The sequence below is a fragment of the Paramormyrops kingsleyae genome, chromosome 2 (genome assembly GCF_048594095.1).
Source record: "Paramormyrops kingsleyae isolate MSU_618 chromosome 2, PKINGS_0.4, whole genome shotgun sequence".
NCBI lineage: Eukaryota > Metazoa > Chordata > Actinopteri > Osteoglossiformes > Mormyridae > Paramormyrops > Paramormyrops kingsleyae.
In genome coordinates, this window is record NC_132798.1 from 29,561,428 (window position 1) to 29,585,454 (window position 24,027).

The 24,027-nt window shown below is 39.8% G+C and overlaps 1 protein-coding gene across 3 annotated transcripts in view; it reads left to right on the plus strand.

Moving 5' to 3' along the window:
- Positions 1–4,226: 4,226 nt before the first annotated feature.
- The window catches only part of rhobtb4 (Rho related BTB domain containing 4), a 35,930-nt gene continuing 16,129 nt past the window's right edge, over positions 4,227–24,027 (plus strand). Inside the window, exons 1-6 of one of the 3 annotated variants that reach the window (XM_023818325.2) lie at positions 4,227–4,542; positions 4,814–4,927; positions 16,753–16,954; positions 17,128–17,231; positions 21,912–22,097; positions 22,828–23,626. In XM_023818325.2, coding sequence (XP_023674093.2) covers positions 16,763–16,954; positions 17,128–17,231; positions 21,912–22,097; positions 22,828–23,626 — 1,281 coding nt within the window. In that variant the 5' untranslated portion in view covers positions 4,227–4,542; positions 4,814–4,927; positions 16,753–16,762. Of the gene's footprint in view, positions 4,928–15,454; positions 15,632–16,752; positions 16,955–17,127; positions 17,232–21,911; positions 22,098–22,827; positions 23,627–24,027 lie in introns of those variants that run through there. The other 2 variants (XM_023818324.2, XM_023818327.2) reach the window with 2 other exon arrangements.

The window sequence follows — 24,027 nt, forward strand, 5'->3', positions numbered from 1 at the left end:
AATACCTCCAGGCTCCTCCTATTAAAATTATATAATTTTTTTAAATAAAAACAGTACAAAAAAAATAAGGTTCACTTTTTATTTGTATTTAGCCTTTACAAACAAGAAATGTGAAATAAACTATCAAATAAATAAAACTCTCAGACTCAGCTTATTAACAATAATATATTTCCATTTAAACTAAAACAGGCTGATTATTCATATACTGTATATTATATGATACAGTATATATGTATATCGAAATATCGGAAATGTGTTTAAAAATCGTATCACCGTTATTGAAAAAAATTATATCGCGATATATATTGATATCGAATTATTGTCCAGCCCTAGAACAAAGACCCATTTGTTTCTCGGGAAGATAGTCTCATACAGTAAATTTATGTAAGGTTCACAGCATAAACCAATTAGGAATGAGAAACCATTAAAAAAGGGAGGGGGGCTAATGGTTGGAGACACATGCCTGTGGTTGAAAGGTTGCTGGTTCAAATCCCTGACCAGCAAGGCACCTCTGAGGTATCCTGAGCAAGGTACCACCCCGACGTACTGCCCCCCAGGCACTAAATAATAGCTGCCCACTGCTATGCCATGATGTCACATGTGGGTTAAATGCAGAGGACACATTTCACTGTTGTGCACTGCATGCTGTGGTGTGTCGACAATGACAATCATTTACTTTCACTATTTCAGAAAGGTCATCTTGCTGAAGCTGTGGAGTTTTGGAGTATTTTGGAGAAGTATTACGTTATTCTGTTTCACTACTTTCTGAAAAACATTTATGAATAAGTAAGGTACATAAAGGCTTTACATAAGCAAATGAATAGGTTAATAAAACTGCAGAATTATATAATTTCCTTACATATTTCAAGATAGAGCATGTTGTTTTCTATAGGTTCAGTTACAAAACAAAAAAAAAGTGAGAAATTACAATATATACCTTTGAAATGTCTCTTTATAACCCCTTTAAATTATTTAATAAGTGATTACTTGTGAATTACCTGCTGTAAACAGAAAACAAGTAGGTTGCCCTGTAACATGATACTATGTAACATTACAACATGAAATGAATAGATCTCTCCTTCAAGGAGCAACTGAATCCAAGCCTCCTCCTACATATATAGTGTTATATTCAACATATATACTGTTAAGTACTACATATATGCTGTTAGTCACCTGCATAGGTCAACTCCCTACTCATCATGGTATTTGAATGTATTATGTTCAATAATATGTAACTGTATAGTGAAGTTATACTTGAAAATGTGGTTTGTGTACTAATGTGTAATAATTTAATGTGAATGAATTCAATTTTTTTTAAACAAATGTATTTGTCTCAATCAGGCATGTGTGTTTGTGGGGTGGGGGGGGGGGGGGTAGAGTGCCTAAGAATCTGCCCTCTTTTACCTGATTTGAAAGTGGCCCCCTTTTGAGGTCCATTCATGCCACATTTTCTGAGACCCCCCCCCCCTTTGGTCAAGCCCATGCCCCTGGAAAAGTCTTCCCCCTCAGTAAGAGAAACCGAAACCTATGGCCAAACGCTTCTTTTAGCTCTGGGCAGTATAATACACTTGGAAGAGAGAACACTTTGCACCCGTATGACAGTAGATGTCACTGAAGAGCAGGAGTGGCCAGTCTTATCCAGATACAACTGCTGCGCAGATTTTCACTGGAACTCCCTAAGTAGATTACTAATTAGAGGACTGATTGTCTGAAGAGTCCTCACACCGGGGTTTGAACAGCTGACCTAAAGGTTATCCCAAAAACCTGCATACACACCGGCCCTTTGCGGATAAGACTGGCCACCCCTGCTGTAGAGCAGTAGGAAGGATGCCTGTTGCACTTACCTGACAGAATTCCAACTCTAGTCTCCTCTGGGCCTCTTTGCCATAGATGCTAATGCATGCATGAATAATCAAACCTAGGTCCTGGGTGTGGGACATGCTGTGGTTGATTGGTGTGCAAAAGATGTAACTTTTTCTGATATTTTAGGTGTGCTAATTTCACCTTTGGAAAAGTGAGGACAGGCACATGCCACACTCAAACCCTGTCTTTACCTGTATTCACAACAATGTGCCGTGAGACCTGTGCCGCGAGATCTCATAGCTTTCTTTTTCAAGGTAACTACTTTGAGTGAAACTAGATATATAGCTTCCAGATCCAAGACTTTTGTTCCTGAAGGACGTGCCACATGTGTCTTGACTGCAATACAAGTGTCAGCAAATAGCACTCCCAAGATTAGACTCTGCTAGAAATATGAATTTTAAAAGTATAGGTATCTGGATTAATACCTGACAGGTGCCTATTGTGCTTGCACCAATTTATGGAACACTGGACTAATTTCAGATCCAGAACCAAAAGTGTTTCATACAATAGATAAATTAGTTAGCAGAAGTATTGTTGTATTGCACAATCTGAAGTATATGTCTTCTTATGACTACTGCTATTGGTAGTATTACTACTACTAATATAATAAAAAAGAAAAAGAACAACAAGAAGTACAAAAAGATGACTTAAAAAGATAATACAATAATAAGAAAAATAATAAAGTTTGGTATATTTATTTTCTTTATGTATGGGAATCCGGAGACAGTAGAATTGGGTCAGTTGTTGAACAGATTTTTAACAAAACTTCAGCAACCATCCCTGGATACTGTATACATCCCATAAAGCTCCCAGCAACAACTCTGACACTTATGAAATGTTTTACTATTGGAGACTTAGTTATAGTACATATGTATCTAGAACGGTTGTTGTTGATAACTGATTCATCGAGCTCAAAATCAAATCAACCTTGCTGCATGTATAGTGAGTGTTGCTGAGAAACACTGTGCCATTCAGATTTGGTATTACTCCTATCAGATGCTTAGCATGTACCTGCAGTGTTTTGATTGTATTCAGTAGGCCTGTCTTGCTCTCATAACATAGGCCTAATTAACAAAATTTGTAGCAGAAGTCCTACCAAGATTCCACCATGAGTTAATAACTGAAACCCGTCATGATCCACAAGGTCCTTCTGTTTTTGTATTAACTAAGATTTCCCTCTCACCCCCTCCCATTTTTTTCCTTTTCAGTCTCCAGCGGACCAACTGATTTATGCTGACGCTATTAAGTTGCCCGTTGCTAATGAACAACGTTGCTGAGAAACGAAACAGCTAGCAGACAATGGAAATAAAATATTTTTGAAATACAGAAAGTAGCGTTTTGGAGAAATCGTGAAATTTAAGAAGCCAGTTTTTTATTTTGATGAGATATTTCAATATTCAATTCAAGTATTGCGATGTATGTTTTACGTTTACTTATAAACATTTTTATAAAATGGACGGAAATTATGGAAGTGACAGGGGTTTGATTTTTTTACGTGTTTAATTTAGAGCAGTATTGGAATCGGATAACCTCGTATTTATTCAATGTACTGGATTCTGTAACAATGAATATATTTGCCACAATGAAATGCCGATTTATATAGCTTTAAATATATCTTAAATATAACTTTCAAAGAGAATTTATTATTGTCGTTACAATTAGAATAGATAGATTGTTTTAGTGATATAAAAGGTTGATTAACAATTTTGTTTTTGAACAGGTGTACTCATGTGCATAGAAGTAATATGGGGGGTAATTAAACCCAATAATACAACCCCCTGGACCCCTTTAAATGAGTGGAGACCTCAACCCTCCAATGCTCAACCCAAAGTTATGTCCTTGCTCATATAGCCAGCGTACGCACTTATGGCATATCCTTAGAAAGGTGATGAAAAATTTAAACCACGTACGTCGTAAGGCTCAAGCGTTAATTCGAGTCTTTCTCGATTTTGGTTCATCTCGATGTTCAGAGCAGATGCTGGTCCTGCACTTTATGAATGAGTGGGTGTGGCTGAGCTCCGCTTGTTGATAGGCACTGACGTTTCCGTCCGACTAAGTCAAAGCGCTAATTGGCTACAGCCAACAGGAGTGAAAAATACATCATAATTTCAAAATGTTAATTCTGGTAAATGTGACGGTGCGACTGCAATGTATACGACGGTATTAGAAAAATTTACGAGACCGATCGTTTATTTAAAAAAATCATACACTGCATTATAAGAGATGGGTGTTGGAAAGCACTGAATGGAACAAAGGTCTCTCAGGGTTTTTCGATTTCTAGGATTTCCGTGTCGATAGATAAAACAAATTCTGTGCAAATAAAAATCGAACAATGGGCTCTACTCGTATAGCTCAGGGGAGATCTAACAATAAACCCTCTATTGGTGAGCAACAAAACGTGGTTATTTATCCAGCAAATCACTTTGTCTTGCGACACTTGTTGGCGTGAAGATAGCTAAGAGGGTGAATAACGAATAGCTACAAAGAAAGAACCAAGTATCTCTATCGGAAGCATATAGAATTATGAATACAAGGATCATGTTGCGGTGCTGTAAATGGAGAAGGAAAGCCGAGTTACACGCTGCTCAGTAGAACCTCCTTTTAAAGGCGTGACGATAACAAAGGGACGTGAAAACTTGAATCAACATCAGTGAATAGGCAGCGCACAGTGACGACCGAGTGAGTTGCGAGGTTGATTGCTGCGATGTGCAGTTATTGCTTTGTTCTTGGAATCTTTATAATTGAAGCGTATGGCCTATGATACAGTTCACCCGAGCTGCAGGGCTGTACTAGAATCAAAGCTAACAATATGAAGACGGAGTACAGGTTTTACTACACAGACCAGTAAATGAGAGTCAAGTTCAAGTGCTTCAAATCAAAGGTTCTGTTTCAGAGTTCTTATAAGAATCAAAGTGCTTATTGTAGGTTGTGTGTTGCTTTCTGGCGAAAGGGATGTAAAAGAAAACACGACAATCCAGTGGAATCCAAAATAACTGCAAGGGAGGAGCGTGGAAGACATAGCGAAAAGCCCAAACAACATTGCAAAACTGACGGACAGTTGAAGGTAAGCCCGCTGGTTTGTCTGAAAATGCCTGTGACCCACGCAAGCTTACATAAAAATCAATATTTGCATGCATTTTTAACAGAATGACACAAACCGGAATAATCCATTTCATGTATTTGAGAAAGTAATATTTACTGCTTTTGTGGTACATTGTAGTGTTGCATATAAAGGCAAGCATGTCTGCCATTGTCAATGAAACAATTACAAATTTCTTATCAGTTAATGACTAGCGTATCACTTTACTTCATTATTGTCAGTTCGTTGTGTAAATCCAGACACTAGCAATAGTTGTTGTTTTTCTCCGTCCTAAATATTGTAAATGAACTTTAATATGATGTGAGGAGAATTTTGGCGTAATAGGTTAGTAAAAATATCATTTGTTTATTCCAGTTCGGTCATGTATTCTTATGAATATACAAGTAGCGATTCGCCTCGGACGTGATCTGTTCATTTGGAGATTATGGAGCTACTTTTTGTCTTTAGGAAAAACATTATGAACAAATGTTGTGTGCATAGTCCATAACTTTTCCTTTGATAACCAGTCAGAGCAAAGTGCTATGTCCGTGTTTCTAAGTAAACTAAACTGGAAAAGCCAAAATATTTAGATTTAGATTCTAGTATATATACTGCATGTGGCCAACTAAACTCTAACTCAGAAAAAAAACTAACAAAACTGTTCTTCCTTCAGAAGATGCACAGCTGCGCAAACATACACCGGGCAGCAATGGATGAAAGTTCATATTTTGATTATAGCTTTATACATCCACTGTTACTTCAGTATAATTTCTACAACATAAATTTCATTTTTTGATGATATCCAAATACATAACAGTTTGACATAACTGTTTCATATTGGAATTATTAATCTTTTTAAATAATTTTGCAGTGATGCATTGCAATAAAATGTTAAAGGAATTCTGGAATGTGTGAGATAAGGGAAGTTTTTATTTTGCAGTATCAAAGAAACTTTAAATATGTTTTCTTTATATTTTGTTGTTTATTAACAAAGTCTTTAAAACAACATGGTAAATTCATTTTTTAAATTTTTGTTTACCATTTATAATCGTTTAAATGATTGGAACCAGGATTACTTAGATTTTCTGGTTTGCTTACTCTTTCCCAAATGAAATGTGTGAAGTGTGTCTATAGGAATCATTCATAGGCTTGTAACAGCATACTGTTCACTAACAAAGCTGATTATTCTAGTTCTATAGATTTTTTGAGTACTGTACATTCTCACAGAATGGCTTAAATAACTATTTTCTGTATTTATTTATATTATTGTAACTTTTCCGTTATACGGTTAGACTTGTTCTGTGAAGTAGCTGGAGGGAATTGGGAGTGAATACTTCCAGCAGTGCTGCACTCCAAACATTCCAGCTTGTTAAGGTCTGAAAGGGTCAGCCCTGCTCAAACAGATCCCATGTAAGAGTGTGTCTGTGTGCTGTGTCTCTGCACACTCCATGCACAACCAAAAGTACGATGAGGGGTAGTGCTTTCATTCCAGCTTTTTAGTAAAGGGAACACTTCTGCCAGCAACAACCAAGTGTGTTTGAACATGCAGCCAGCTGTCACTAAAGTTTTTGAAGTTTAGAGTCCATGTGCAAAACCAATGTGAGCATTAGGTTTCAGAAAAAGATCATAAATCTTTAGGAGTTGTTTTGGGGTGGTGTCCATTAAGGGCAGTCTTTTCTGGATGAATCAATGATCTGTATGTGTATGACCTTTCCTGCCTTTCACTTTCATATAACATTGCTTAAACAGAGTAGTAGCCTCTTAACTGATCAGAATGATTACTATCAGCATCATGGCATATTATACTATTATACAGCATGTTATACTAGTCTTTCGTGATGCCTACATCGGTTTGTAAAAATGATCTGTCATTAATTGTTTTACGTAAAGGTCTTATCCTATTGAATTTCCTCTCAGATTTTTCCTCTATACTGTTCCAGTCACAGCCCCAAGAGTCTTGATAATATAAAGTAAATGCAGTAATCTTCTGTTTTCATTCCCATACGCTGCTTGTTATGAGCTAAGATAAGTGCATGCTGCAGTCCTTTGCCACCACGTGCGCTTTTTTTTTTTTTTTTGATGGTAAGATGATCTTCAAAGGGATTAATTCCCATCATGGGACAGGAGAGGGTCCACATGCATGCCTAGGCAGTCACAAATACATATCATAGCAGAAATGGGAGAGGGGACAGTGTGTGAAATAGCTCTGCTCTGATCATGTAACTGTTAGATTGCAGGTGTACAGCGACCCCTGTAGAAATGGAGCCACGCATAGCTGAAAGGATAGACCAGTATTACGTAAAAACATCTGATAATGTGTGTGCTAAGACAAATCTTCAAAAATTGGACACTTTTTGCCCAGAGTTATCTATTTAAAATGCATTGTCTTTTGTCGATCTATCAAAACATTATATCTATTTGGCACAGTAGTTCTGGGGGAGGCACTGTTGCCTCACACCTCTAGGGCTGCGTGTTCAAATAACTCCTCTGTATATGTGGAATTTTCACATTTTCACCAAGTAACATAGGCTTCCCTCCACAAGCCTAAGACGTGCACTTTGGTTATTTGGTCCATCTAAGCTGCCCATATTTTGTCAGTATGTGTATGTGCCATGTGAAAGACTGGCATCCTGTCCAGGGTGTATTACACAGTCTGGATTACATTGTGTTTCAGCCCGGATGCGGACTGGAGTCTGCCATTTCAGTTCCCCTGTAGGGGTAAACAGAGGTAAACAGTGAGGGAAGAGTAAAAGGATTGTAAATACAGCCTTCAACTGTTAGGGGCGATAGTGGTACCCATGAGGGATCTAAGTGGCTCTTTAGCATCGAAGCAAATATTCCAGCTCTGAGCTCAGTGAGAGCCCAGCTTATTTAAATAATTGCATCATTATAAACCAATATATGTATAGTTGTAATGAGGTGAGCCACTAAACTTATGTTATGTATTTGTATGTAACAGGTATCTGCACATTTGCAGTTTTGTTACTCAAAGTAAAAATGAAAATGATGGCAACCCAAATAATCATCTCTAATCTTTATCAGAAAAATGAGGGATGTGGTGCTTTACATTCTGATTGGTTGAAGTGATATGAAGCAGCCTCATTTGAGTGTGGTGCCTTACATTCTGATTGGTTGAAGTGATATGAAGCAGCCTCATTTGAGTGTGGTGCTTTACATTCTGATTGGTTGAAGTGATATGAAGCAGCCTCATTTGAGTGTGGTGCTTTACATTCTGATTGGTTGCAGTGATATGAAGCAGCCTCATTTGAGTGTGGTGCTTTACATTCTGATTGGTTGAAGTGATATGAAGCAGCCTCATTTGAGTGTGGTGCTTTACATTCTGATTGGTTGCAGTGATATGAAGCAGCCTCATTTGAGTGTGGTGCTTTACATTCTGATTGGTTGCAGTGATATGAAGCAGCCTCATTTGAGAGTATGCATGTGATTTGGCACACTTGGGAAGTCTTGAATAGTGTGGTTATTCCAGTTTTTATCACAATGATTGAGGATAACCAGCACCCCCAGCAGATACTAGGTTACATTCAGTATCCCAATGACTACATTTTTAAATACTGACAAATTCATCACCTATGGTCCTTTTATTCCATGTAGACTGAAAAATGACTCCCAGGCTTTAAAGAGAAATCAGTTCTCAATGTCTCATGTACTCCCATCTTAATTGTACTTCCACAATTATAATGAAGTGAAAGAGCCTGTGTATTGTGAGAAATAAATATTTCCCATTGAAACATATTTATTATTTTTCACATCTGATATAGTCCTCACCAGTCTCATGTACTGTAGATACAGCATACTATAAACCATGCAATCCCAGCTCTCTCTATAATAGGCCATGATGTATGGAACCCTAAACTCACAAGCTGTTCTGGAAATCAGGGGTGGATGACCTTGCCCCCCCCCCCCCCATTAAATACATAGCCACCCAAGATGCCACTATATATATTTTGAGTTGTGGCCCCCTCTGACATCATTTCTAAGTATTTATTTGACTTCTTAACTCATCTATGTGAACTACAGTGGACTTTTTAATCATATATCTTCACATTGAAGTGACATGCATGCAAACAAAGAGGCAAAAAACACTTCCATCTTTTGACCCACACACACACACACACACACACACACACACACACACAGCCATTTCATTGGCTTTGATTGCAGTGTTACTATGGCTTCCAGTTGGAGTCTGTGAGAGAATTCTCCACTGAATACCAGTGGAAAATTTGCCATCCACAGAGCTGGACTATGGGTCATAGTTTTCAGTGACATACAGCTCCTGGATTTGGTATCGTCCCAGTGGATCTAAAGAAAAATTTAGAACCTAATCGGATTGGCCTGGGTTGGGGGGCAAAAATCTCTAGATTAAACAACGAAGGCTTCCGTAAAGGAAGTTTTTCCCCTCCCCCAAGAAAGTCATTAGACATGTGTAATACCTCAGTCAACCAATAGACGTCCTCATAGGTATATTTGTTTTGGGTATTACTTCAATCTTGACCGCTGTGAATAATTGATCAAGCTGCATGGTTTAAATTTCTGACATATGGTGTCAGCCATTTCAGTATTTATCATTAGACATGATTAACCAGTTTTCCGTTTTTAAAGCTTTCAAGCTAAAATGTAAATTCTAGCTGTCTTATTCTTGCAGTGAAATGTAGGGCATACTACGAAGTCGGATTAATAGGTTAAACTGCTAGGCTTAATCTTTGGGTTTGAACAATGTTTACTGGCAACACTTAACTGTTTACATTTTTATCTGGCCATCTCTTTACGTCCACAGATTCCACATGACAAACCTGTTCCAGCGCAAATCTTTGTGTAGGAAGCGCAAATGCATCAAAACATATAAAACCCGCCCACTGTCCAATTACAGCCAAAGGAAACATGACGTCACCTTTAGTCCGGGATCCCGCGAGGGTGATCCCTTCTAAGAAAGATGCCTTCGGAGGGCTGCAGCCTCGTGCTAAAGACAGGCTTTTATTTTTAATTGCGATATTTCAGCGAATTTCATTTGAACCTTATGTTAAGGTTCCATGCACACGAAGCAAATGTGAAAAATCTAAACAAAGTTTTTCGACTGAATTTAATGATTCATTATATATTAAATACATTCGCAAGAACAAGAGTCATTCTTCTGTTCTCTATTGAGCCCATGAACGTTCTTGGTGATGTGTTATCGATTTTTAAACCCATGTTACCATTTTCTTTATATTTTAATATGGATTTCTTGTGCTGTGGGTTTCTTATATATATTCTTATATTGAAAATATATTTAGAAGCCGGCAAAAATCCATTAACTTTCGCTGATAAATGTCTGTGTGAGAGGTATAAATCTCCTCTGATGGCATAAAATATTTGTGCAAGCTACCCAAGTACCTGCATGTGCGCTACAAGTGTGAAGATCACGTGAATTACTTTAGATTTCTTTTTATTATTTTAGAGTTCCGTTGGAGACCTAAGTAAGAAAACAGTATGCTGGAATATTCGCGAGGATGCTTTGCCCTCAAAAGTCGCCTGAGTGCCTTTGTGTTTCCCAGCCACTTCCCTGTCTGCGATCTAATTCCACTTTCATCGTATGCGTACTGCATATTAATTGACGTGATTTTCAGTCCAGTCTCTGTCTTTTTATGATTCCTCTTTGTAATTGGTAGCAATTGGGGCAGCCTTGGGGGATCATGATTCTGATTACGTGAACAGGAAATCTGTCCATAACATAATACAGAAATAACTAATCCATTTTTCAACATAATGCATTTAGGTAATGTCTCTTCTTAAGCTTGGGTTATGCACTGTTATTTGACGTCACTTTCTAATATTAATACTGTATATATCTTACACAGATGACAAGTAACCATCAGTGCCTTATAACAAGTATTGATTTGAAATGACAAGGCTTTAGGCGTGACTCAAATTTGCAGTGGGTCTGTACATGAACCGTGAAATATTTGCCAATGAATTACAACTTTCTAAATGATTGTAAAACGTGCTTTGCAGGACCCCTGCATGGGCTTTGTAGGGGAGAGTGGATTTGCATGCCAGCTATATCTGATGACTCCCAATTCCATTTCTCAACCTGCAGTCTCAGACTCACTTTAGTGTTGCACTGGTAGAAATACAGGCCAGAATAGAAATTACCTTTGGTATACTGAAGGATGATTCAACTGCCTTCATTTATTCAGGGTTTCCCCTGACAGACCATGTGACACCCTGCTTAAAATCAAGCTCTATACTACATTTGTCCCTTACAGTCTCTGCTTCAATATTGAAATCAATGGGAAAAAAACACCGTATGTTATTTATTTATTTATTGTTGTGCTTCTCCATGTTATGTTTCACATTGAGGATTCATATATATTCCTCAAAACCAGTTGCCTCTGCCCTTCTGTTGAGAAAACCGTTCCCTCACTCAGTTTTTAAACTTGTCTACTAGTAAATGCCGCTTTTCATGGCAATGCTGTATAACTAAATACACAAAGCCTGAGCAGATCGAGAGCTTTATTATCCAGTCTCGCGGTACCCATTACCCTAGATTGGTAATGTTTGGTTTTTTCAAGCTGGCTATCCTGAGCAAATTCCAACTTTAAGAAACGTTTTCATAGAATTCCTAATAAGTGCGGTGGGAATTATTAGACGCTCAGCATTGATTGGTCATTTTTGACTATATCACAATATGAGTGGTTTAGAGCAGGGGTTAAAAACCACCGATAAATTTAAGGGTCAACCTTTCTTATTTATTAAGTTAATAACAGTATGACCCAAACTTTGACCTAATTTGTTTGAATTCTTTACTATATGTAAATAAAATTCACAAAAATGAACGTTGTAGTGGACATTACTCCTAAAAATCTCTTGTTAAATAAAACTGAAAAATATGTACAAACCCTCTCTTAAGATATAGGATTAAATCAAATGCATCCATTGGGCTGATGAACCATTTATTTGATCCGATGTTATCCATTGGTTCCTTCTTTTAAATGAGAATTAGGTTGAGTTTAGTCCCAAGAAATCAAAACGACCATATCAACTACAATGTTTTGCTGAATTTTATGCTAATCTGCTGCCGCTATATTTGTCAGCAATCAATTTTAGCTTCTACTCACGTCTCCTGATCGGAATTGCAGGCTACTAATAGTAATAATGAACTATATATGATGCGCAATAGATTCAATTGCTTGAACAAGAAAAAGAAAAAGATATTTATGAAAGATATTCCTCAGTATGGTTGGTACAGTGATGTAAAAGTGACAAAATGTCACGTTTGTCATAGGACACTTACAACACAGTGGGGAACTTACATACTTCCTCTAGTTATACATATTTTTGTAAACGTTGAATAAGAATTTAAATTGAAACTGCCAATGTGGCTTGTGGATTAATTCTGAAACAGTCAAAAGATAGGAATTCATTTTAGTCTAACGGACAAATGGGTTATGCGTTGAGTGTATATACTTTTTTCAGTCCAGGTAATTTCTGTGTTAAATGTTAAGAGTGTTCACTGTTTAGTGATATTGTTATAATTACAATATTTTCATGTGTTTTTTTTAATGCCAAAACCAGAGATCTACCCATAAGTTGACCTGAAGTGCTCGTAAAAGAATATCTATATGTATGGGCAGTGCTTTGTGTAAACATAGAATATGTTGTTCGTTGCAGCATATGCAGTGTCATTTGCCGTTTATAAAACAAAGCATATGGATTTCAGTAGGTTAAAATTATTTACTGGGGTACTTTCAAGCATACATTTTTTAAAAATCCAGAGCAATTAGGTTGGTGTCAGGTGTCGGATGTAATTTATCAGATGACAATGGTGGTATTCAGGGAACAAAACTATGGCACTAAATAAGTGACAGCACCGGTAGCCATTATTAGAATCACATACACTTTAAAATATCATATTTTTTCATTTAACAAAATTGAAAGACTATGGATAAAAAGTGACATGTTTTGACAACTCAAAACCAGATCTATTTATATATATTTATTGGTGTCATATAACAAACCACTGGTCACAATGGACAGGTCAATAATCAAAACATTGCTAGTGGATGGCAGTGCAATTTTCAACCCCCCCCCCCCCCCCCAGCAAAATATACCAAGGGAGACACCACCCACCGGTCGGAAAAACATATACTGTTCTGATTCAGCAGCTCACGAGAGTATTTTCTTTGTGAAGGTAGCTCTCACTGCGAAAAAGGTTGGAGATCACCTCCCTAAGATTTTGGTGTATAGTGAACTATACGAGAGTGCAACTACAGGTTTAAATGACTGTATCAGAGGCCTGTGTACTGTACGTAGAGACAGACTTGCTGGGATTGTGATCACTGCTTACATTGCCCTGTTCCCATTGGATCTTTCCCATGGGGAACTCTAATTAAGGTACAACGGAAGAGATACGAAATGGTAACAGATGCATATAATCACCTTGCTTTTAGCACAAGAATACGTTAAAAACAGTGCATTATCTGGATTTTCTCGCTAGCATCCTACAAGCATATGGCTGACCATTTGAGACCATGAACTGCCAGAAATGTTAGTGAGATTGTCTGTCTTTTCCGATGGAAAAGTGCCGATTTTAGTATACTGCTTAGAGCTGTTTGTTGGAGATGATTTTAAGGTATAGAAGCAGGGACCACGGGGACTGTTTTTACCTCATTGTTAGTTATTGCCCAATTTAAGACTTCAAGTTCAGTTAATGTCAAAAGCACTTAAAAAGGAACTTTCAGAAGAGTTGTGATTAATGTTGCTAAGGTAATGATACCATTGTGTGGTGAGACCAGGTCAGCAGAGTAATCGCACACATACTTTGTCTCATTCACTGTTTTCTTGGACCTGTTGCTAACAGCATGGTTACTTTGTTGTGTCAGTGTTTTCCAGCCTGGTCCTCAGGGATCCATTGGTAGCTGGGAAGGAGTAAAAATGTGTGCTTTCTGGGGGTCCTTGAGGACCGTGTTGGGAAACAGCATTACACAAGAGGTCTGTGCTTGCTCAGCAGTAGCTTCCCATCATATTTGCTTCACACACACGATGGAGCATGTATGTGCATGCTTACCACATCCATAGAATTGTGGAAAAACTTTGGAATCATCTGGATTCTTGCATTACATGTTCTTAGAATGTCATCTGATCATCTAAACCATATGCATATGCATACATAAACACAACCTGGGTAAATAAATGTTTTGTCATTTTCAAAATTGAATTCTCAATGAGATGACATGTCTTAAACCTCAAATCAGCATGGGTAACAGCATAAGAATGACAGCAATGCCTCGTTAATCATCTTTAAAAGTTCACATGTTCTGCAAAAGATATCCACATGGGTTTATAATAGTGTATCCATAACGTATTTGATCATATTGAATCTTTAGCAGGTAATAGTTTCTTTGATGTTTGCTCAGAATGCTTTAGATTTAGCTTGACCTCACTCTTCCTGTTGCGCTAGTTAGTTGTTGTATCTCCAAAGTTCTTGCAAGATCAAGTCCTGTCAGTGTGAAAAGTTGGACAAGGATCCAGTTTGAATAGCACCTCTGTGTGATGACCGCTGTACGGCGAGCAGGCAGGACGAGGAGAATTACGAGTCGAACAGCCAGAGTTCCAAAAGACGGGATTTATTTGTGGGAAATGGGCAACACAGGGCACGCACGTTAATGACGGATCTGGGGATCCGCACACTGACTAAATACACAAAACTCAGAGACGGAAACGCAGAACAGCTGAAAACAATCAGGAATTCACACGAGGTTGATTAGTGGGCGTGGCACACAGGAGGCTCGGACAAGCAGGTCATGACACTCTGGCCTATTTCTAATTTAATATCTATTATTAATTTTGATTAAAAACATAAGAATATATAGAAAAATACCCAGACTTGTATAGTGGAGTTACATCAGTAGTGGAAGCCACAGCAGTTGTTCTGAACTACCTCCATCCATCCATCGTCCTCCACTTATCCAGGTCTGGGTCGTGGGGGCAGAAGTCTGAGCAGAGATGCCCAGACCTCAATCTCACCAGCCAGCTCCTCCAGAGAGATACTCAGACTTTCCAAGCCAGTCGAGAGATATAATCTCTCCAGTGTGTCCTGGGTCTGCCCTGGGGTCTCCTCCCAGTCAGACATGCCCAAGGCACCTCCCCAGGGAGCCGTCCAGGAGGCATCCAGCACACCTCAGCATAATCTTTCAATGAGGAGAAGCGTATTAGTAGAATCTAATCTAATCTGATCTCTATGTGGATGTTATGTAGTGTCCTATGTAGATCATGCCAGGCAAAAAGGGTCTGCTTTGAAAAATTGATCTCTCTTTCTGTGACATGACAATTACAGAAAAAATTCACAGATAGCCTAATCGTAGACCATGGCAAATTTATAGCCACTGTATCTCACTTCTGTAAGGAGTGTGTGTCTGGTAGCACGTCGAAAGACGACAGCCCCTATGAACCAGGAGCCAAAAGTTCAGGTGACAGTTTTGCCAGCCCCCCCCCTCCACGCTGTACTTTAGCAGTGTCAGGCTGACTCTGGCCAGTAAGGAAGGCTGTTTCCTCCCAGTATACTGCTTGGCAGTTTGTCTCCAGGGAAGTTTTGGCATTACACAGACTGACTGCTTTTCCAGGCTGCATATGTGTGTCCATCGTCTTTGATAGTATTGGCTCGCTTGTCCGGTCGGCGACATGACACAGGTGAGCTCAGTGGCTGTCTTTTGTGTCAACAGAATAGGTGACATTTAGATACAGGATAGGATGTCATTCTTGGGAAGCTGAACACTATCAGTATCAATGGAAATGTGTAGCTCTTCAATATATTTTAACGTGTTTTATATAATGCTAGAAAGTAATCAAAAAATGGCTTAAAGTCCTGTGTGGGGGGGGAGTGGGGGGGGCTGAAGCAGCTGAAAGGAGATTATAACTTTTATGATTTCACTTTACTGCCTGAAGGTCTAAAATATGTAAGTAGGCAATTTGTGCAGAATCCACTGTCACTAGTGCAATTTCATCCGGGGTTTTCCCCGCAAGATGTCACAAAAAAGGCTGCAAATCATAATCTGTAGCTATATTCGCTGCTGGATTCGTAAGGGTAACTATTTCTCTTGCGGGGGGGAGGGGGACATGTCTGGGTAAGAATGTGTGCTTTCTTGCAGGTGAGCAGGCCAAGGCTGTAGAGTTGTGTAACTTTGCTGAATGGCTTTTTCATGGATGCTCTCAGTCAATGCCATGTCCTTGCATTTACATGAGATTTTGTTTTGGCAACAACAAATGCCCGGGGTACTTTTTCTTCTTTTTGACAGGAAAGATACTTGCATACCCAAAATAAACATTGGGTCGTTACTGTTAATGATTACTCTGACCAATGTTAATCCCAAAGAGCTGCTTAAGTTCTTATGTTAAGGCACATTGTCACTGTTCTTACCATATTTATAGCATATACCAGAAAAAGTGTTTGCATGAAAGGAGTTAAAGGCAGTTATCCAATAGACTTATCACACATTAAACAAGCAAATGTATATAAGTCTCCCTGTGCTTGGGCTGCAAGCATGTGATCTGAATCTTGTGGATTGAGCTAAGATTGTGCTAAAAGTGGACTTGCTGCATGTTCCCAATTATTTAAAAGGTATCTGTACTTCATTCCAATTTGCCTCATCTGAATTTCACCAAAACCTGTGTGCTGTTATATTGATATTCGGCATCTCCTATTGGAGAACTTGAAAGATTGCTGACTTAACATGTCCATCTTTTGCCTTGCGTGTTGTGTCTCCAATGTTCCTGATAGTATGTGCATTTCTGACCCAGGCTCTCTCTTCCAGGTCTCTCTCCATGGATATAGACACAGACTATGAGCGGCCAAATGTTGAGACCATAAAGTGTGTGGTGGTGGGAGACAACGCGGTGGGCAAGACACGCTTGATCTGTGCACGCGCCTGCAATGCCACGCTGACCCAGTACCAGCTGCTCGCTACCCATGTGCCCACTGTCTGGGCCATTGATCAATACCGTGTGTGCCAGGAGGTGAGCGAAAGTCTATCTGTGCTTGAACTCAAAACTCAAAAGCCTTAAAGATACCGATTTACTGAGACCCAGCAGGACATCTTAATTGTCACATAGACAGAGTCTCTGATCTACTGTTAAGTGTTACAAATATTTCCCTCCCCCATGAACTAATGTTTGTTTACCTACTGTAGGTCCTTGAGCGGTCACGGGATGTGGTGGATGACGTCAGCATCTCACTGCGTCTCTGGGACACCTTCGGAGATCATCACAAAGACAGGCGTTTTGCTTACGGCAGGTCAGAAATGCATAGCGCAAAAGTATATGAATATACATTTCTAACATACAGTGGTTATATTTAAATTAGCTAGATGACGGGGTACCTCCGGCACACAGTTAACATTATAAACACATTAGAGACACAAAAAGGCACAGAAACAGAAGTACCTCCAGAGATTAATAATTTGGTGGCCAAACTGCTTATGGTCTGCCTCATGTATCAGAAAGTGGAATAGTGTTTGTAGTGAGACTACAGTGATGCTGCTATATCCTTGTACTAACAGGTAGGTGAAAGCTAGGTTAGAATTGATAGCATTCAAGTAAATCAAGATTTTAATGACTTTCACTGCATCTTTGAGATGTTTTGATGTGAGACGGCAAAAGTATTCTGTCAGCTGTATGTGATAGGAGAGACTTGGTTATTGTGCTTATGCTTGATGTTTATGATAATATATTTATGATTATGTTAACTATTAATTATGTTGTGTATAGAAAGATCATATTAAGGCTGTCCTTAGGCCTAAGTGTATTCTCATATTACTGTGTTGGCCTGAAGAAAAGACGGGGTCTTGTATTCGGGGTCTAGATAAAAAAGGGAATAAATGGTGCCAAGTACGATATCTTGGTGTTTTGACTTAATATAGATTTACCGTAATATAGATTAACTGTAATATAGATTTGCCATAAGATTTCTTGCGTAAGCGTGAGAGTCAAAAAGCGTGAGTGTCACACCAGATGCATGAGAGTTGGCACCACTGGCAATGCGAGTATTTTGCATGTATCCATGGGTGTCGTGTAAATTGTTGGATTCACTAGGTCTGCCACTGCTAGTATTAACACAAAAATACAACAAAAAATGATGTGGCTGTATTTTGTTTGTGCTGTTTTGCATATTATAATTCAAATTTCACTGTTAATCTCAGTAGAGTCTCAGGGGGGTATTTTTAAGGGTAACGTTATCTGGTCTGTGATTTAGCAGTGCGTGGCATGCAAAAACGATTAGCAAGAAAGTGACAAATTGCGCAACTATGCATTTAAAGGTGGGTGTATGCATAGCTTCTGGTAGATCTGTTGCCTCTCTGCTCCCTTTCTGGAAACTTTGCAAAAAGCCACTTTCCCACTGAAGTTCATGGAACTGGCTCCTGGTGCCAAGTTCCTGGGCCTTCCTGACTGGGAACTTTTGTGGCTCCTGGTGCCAAGTTCCTGGGCCCTTCCTGACTGGGAACTTTTGTGGTTCCTGGTGCCAAGTTCCTGAGAACTTTTGTGGCTCCTGGTTTCAAGTTCCTGGGCCCTTCCTGACTAGGAACTTTTGTGGCTCCTGGTGTCAAGTTCCTGGGCCCATCCTGACTAGGAACTTTTGTGCCTCCTGGTACCAAGTTCCTGGGAACTTTTGTGGTTCCTGGTGCCAAGTTCCTGGGAACTTTTGTGGCTACTGCTATCAAGTTCCTGGGCCCTTCCTGACTAGGAACTTTTGTGGCTCCTGGTGCCAAGTTCCTGGGAACTTTTGTACCCAGGAACTTTTGTGCCCAGAAACTTTTGTGCCCGAGAACTTTTGTGCCCGAGAACTTTTGTGCCCGAGAACTTTTGTGCCCGAGAACTTTTGTGCCTAGGAACTTTTGTGCCAAGTTCCTGGGAACTTTTGTGGCTGAGACCTTTTTTGCCTCCTGGTGCCAAGTTCCTGGGCCCTTCCTGAACTGAGTGAAGGCTGCTCATCCCAGGTCCTGGGACCTTATCCCTGCAGGACGCTCGATTGCCAGGAGCAGTGGTGGTCATAAACTAGTTAATCTTAACGTTTGAAGCCTGGTGCATCTAGCAGTCAGAACATCTCATTTATATGGTGGCCCTGAAGTGCAAACACCCCGCCCCCCCCAAAATGAAAAACATTTATTAGTAGCCCCAGTCTATTGTTGTGCATATTAGTCTATGTCAGTCTATAGTTGTGCATAAATTACTATTTTGTAATGTCTTGTACTAGTCAAACTAATACAGCGCAGGAGTAGGCTATGCACAACAATAGACTAATATGCACGCATATTTACTTGTACATACACGCCCTTTCTGACAGTTTCCTTACCCCAGCAATGTCATTCCCTCATCTTATTAATGTATTTATACTGACACATATTTATACTGTTTAGTATAAACTAATATAGTCTTTTTCAACATTATTTTTTACAAGCATATGTAGCCTGTAGACCGCCAGGCATGGGAATGCCACTCAGTAGCTTGAACAAGTGCTCCATGGACTCCATTAGCAACAATGAGGTACTGTTTGCTTATCTTACGTGAAGGTAGTTCAGAGGTGGGTTTAACATCAAGAATCTCTTTAAGTCCCTTACCACAACCAGTGCAAAATTTCGCCTGCAAGGTTTCGGGAATCTTTTTGCCACAATGAGGACAATACATCTTTGCATTTTTCTGAAACTCTTCTTGGTTCACGTTCCAGTTATCTTCCTTCCTCTTAACGAGACAGACAGTGTGTCCGTCCAATCAGCGACTATCCTTGTCAAATACAAATGTACCAACCATTTCTGGCAGAAATTAATGTTGTGTTCAGCGTTTAGGGAGCACATTTTTCATTTGGGGGATGCACTTTTCATTTGGAGGGCATTTTCATTTGAAAGCGCGTTTTTCATTTTTTGGGGGGGTGGGGGGTGTTTGCACTTCATGGCCACCTTACATTTAACCCCCATAACAGTTTCTCTGACACAAATAACTGTGGTGTCGTTAATTTAAACCGATACTGGCTGTTTATAAAAGCAGTATCATTCATTTTAAAAGAGCTGTCACATCATTTATTAATATGGCTCAACCTCTCTCCATAATTTGTCTTTTTTTACCCTCTTCATGTGGGCCTGCTGCATTCTGCACCCTCAAGGGTTGTGGAGTTTGTAATATTCATCATCAAGCACCCCCCACCAACAATACATTTTATTTTATCATATTTACTGTGTAATACACTTCTTGTAATCCAATTGCCTGTGGTTGATTTTTAAGCTGTGATTGCTGGTTAACTTTTTGTCAAATAAAATATTTTTTCTTTATAAAGGTAAGACTTGGCATTCCAAAAACATTTTTTTCTCAAAATTGTTGCCATAAAGCGGGGGGCCGTCTTATAATCGGGGTTGTCTTATATTTGGGCCAATGCAGTAATTTTTTACAATCTTTTCTTTACTGTAGTTATAATTAGCTTGGGGTCCAAGGTCGCAGTACATCCTCCACTAGATGCCAGTTCTCTTTTCTGTTCTCTAGGCAGCCTATATGTTTTAATATACTTTTCCAATAAAGACTGCTGAAGTCTAATTGGTTTCCTGCACATTCTTACCTTGCTGGTCTGGACTATCGGGCCCCTGATACTGTATAACACTTGCATTTCTGTTCTAGTCTTAGATATAACAGCATGGGCTCACACAACTACCTCTTCAATTATTGATAAATTGCTTCCCACTTATGTTCCAAACTGGGGTGATGAACCTAAAGAATCTACTCTCACTTATATCTGAGTAGTATGATTTAACAGTCTAGCATTTAGTTTCTCTATGATATCCCTGTCTGTAAGATACCTTACTCCCAAAGACTAATTTCTGTGTATTTTAGACATATTGTTCCTCCTAATTTGATTTTTTATAATAATCCATCATCTCTCAAGTCCCATTCAACTACATTGTCTCGTTAGTGTGATCTGGTGTGCAGTCTGAATAAGTCTGTCCTGAATGCTCTTATTTATAAAAAAGCGTACATGATTTCTTTATTCAGGTGGTAGGATTTAGGAGTTTGATCCTAATGACATGTCAAAACAGAAAACAGTACAGATATTACGTAAGTTAATGTTGACCTTTACCGTTTGGTTTTGCAACACGAAGTGATGATGTTTATGGTTTATGTATGCTGGTAGTAAATGATTTAAGGCGGCGCTCATAAGCTGAAGGATTATGGCAGCCTTATCTCTCTCACACTACATACTTTTACATACACTCACAGTTAGTCATGTGGATTTGCACCTGAAGTGCAGAACTCACAACACAATTTGTTGTTGACTAGGGATTTGTACAGCTGCCGTTCACTGTTCCATTCATTGACCTTACCTGGCTTGTTCATATGTGTTTTCATTCGGGTTTATTTTGTATTAGGAATGTTTAAAAATTAAAATGTAAGTTTTATGGATACTAGGACTATTAATAGATGCTTGCTGCAATCTCGTCTGGCCCGCGGTACATTCCATAACTCAGCATTTACAAAAGTCACCATCCAATTACATAATGCCTCAGGCATCAAGATTTCTTTTTAGATTATTTATAGATGTGATAGGAAACATTCCTTTAACATGCACGCACTCTGAATTGAGTGTGATTTTATTAATAAGTGGGTATATTGCTTTTATAAACTGGATTTGTCTTGCGCCTGTTAATTTATACACTTGGAAGATGAAGACAGTCGGAATGTTAATGGGCACAGTTTTCAATTATACTTTCTAGTATTGGAATTTACGTTGCAACTGCCTGATAATAAGCCCAGAAACATGTCCTTGTGGGTTAGGCTTCAGCACCACTTTTTGTTGTATTATCATCTTTTTCTTCAATGTTTATGACACAACACTGACCTCAGAGAAGCCTTATTTGTAGATGGGTAAATTGTTGCCTCTCTATGTCCTTTATTCTCCATGTCTCCCTGTCACTTCTGGCCCTTTGCTGTGTTGCAGGTCTGATGTGGTAGTCCTGTGTTTCTCTCTGGCGAACCCCAACTCCCTCCGCCATGTTCGTACCATGTGGTTTCCTGAGATCAAGCACTTCTGTCCCCGCACCCCCATCGTTCTCGTGGGCTGCCAGCTGGACCTGCGCTACGCTGATCTTGAGGCTGTCAACCGTGCACGTCGACCCCTAGCCAAGTATGCCACGCCTTTTTATAGAAGCTGATACCATGACACCGATACAGCTCTAACAAGTCAACGAGAAGGAGATAACTGGCACGCATCTATTTTTAGTAAAGCTCTAGAACTCTAATAATATATGACCTCATAAACAGCCTTCACTCTGCATGCAGTATTTTCTCTTTCTAGTCAAGTCAAACTTTGTAATTTCAAAATAAGTAGGCATTCGATGAAATGAAACCGTGTTTCTCCGAGACTTTAAGAACGGCTTTACACATAAGATTCACAAGGCAGTAATGAATAAATAAATAAATACAGGTATCCATCTACTTTTGTCCGGGTTACTTCCCAGAAATGAGGACGTAAGTCAGTGTGGATGTATCTCAGTCATTATAGGGAGAGATCAAATATACTGTACAACTTAAGATACAATAAGATACAATATCACACACATTTAACTGCGCCTCCATAGTGGCAGCCCAATCGGGTTGTTTTGATCCTCGCTGCATGCTGCATACGTGGCAAAATACACCCACTAGCATGCACTGCATGTGCTTCGGTAAGTTTTAACAAGGCTCTTACAGGGCGTAAGTATGTTACTTGATAGGACATAAGTCAGCGCATGACTGTATGCTGTACAAATAGTGCAGCTTTCAGCTAGGGCTGTGCAGTGGCTTTGACTGTAAAACCCGCTGACCATGACACTGACTGTGACATTTTAAGTTTTCTCCCCCCCCCCCACCCACAGGCCCATCAAACCGACAGATATCCTGCCTCCTGAGCGAGGCCATGAAGTCGCCAAGGAGTTGGGTGTACCGTACTACGAAACCAGCATTGTCGCCCAGTTCGGGGTGAAGGATGTTTTTGATAATGCTATCCGTGCCGCCCTCATCTCCCGCCGCCACTTGCAGTTCTGGAAGTCCCACCTGAGGAGGGTTCAACGACCCCTTCTCCAGGCCCCCTTCTTGCCCCCATGTCCCCCGCGACCCATTGTGGCTATACCAGATCCTCCAGCCATGGACAGGGAGGGGCCTGGTTCCCTCTTCTGTCAGGCCCTCTGTGCGGATGTTCTGTTCCTGCTGCGGGACGGCTCCACCCAGGTCTTTGCTCACAAAGTATACCTGGCCACTTCTTGTTCCAAATTTTATGATCTTTTCACTTTGGACCTCAAGGCGACTGTGGATGGTGGGGAAGTGGAGGAACCTTTGGTTGGAGGTGATGAGGAAGAGCAGGACAAAAGACGAAAAGAGGAGACCGGCTGCACAAAGAGCTTGGACACCAGTAAAGATAGGGAGGGAAGCTCTGGTGGCGTCAGACAGCCCCTGTTGCTGCAGCATGGTTCCCTGAGGACTTTCCAGAGTGGCAATCCCCTCCCTGCAAGGAGCGAAGGCTCCAGGGGGTCAGTAGGGGCAGGGCGGACCCTGACAGGCTGGGGACGTGGCTTCCTCAGCATGCACCTGGAGTATGTGCAGGATCCCATAACTCATCAGCCTAAACTCATGACCGTGGTATCCATGGATAGTCTCATTCAAGATGGCCCTTTCCAGGTAAGCAGAAATGGATAGATCAAAAACCTCACAGAACCGTTGAAGACACAGCTTTTCCCATTCCTGTATTTTACTGATGTCATGAGCAATATGTAATAGTATGAACTTGAAATGGAATGAAACAATGCTGTATTAGTCATTTGTACCAGCATGTTACAATGCTTTCGTTTTTACATTTCTCTTCCTTTAAAGACATACACACACATATACAGTAAGAGCAGAGCTTGGGCATTAATATGGCCCCCTGGAGCATTTTTGGGGGGGGGGGTCCAATAGAGATGTGACTATTCTGCTGAGAATGGGGCTCGTCAGTAACACCCCCCCCCCCCATTCCAACATCAGACTTCTATTTTTTTATAATTCTGAATCTGCCCGTTTTCAGTGCCTTTTCCATCTCCGCC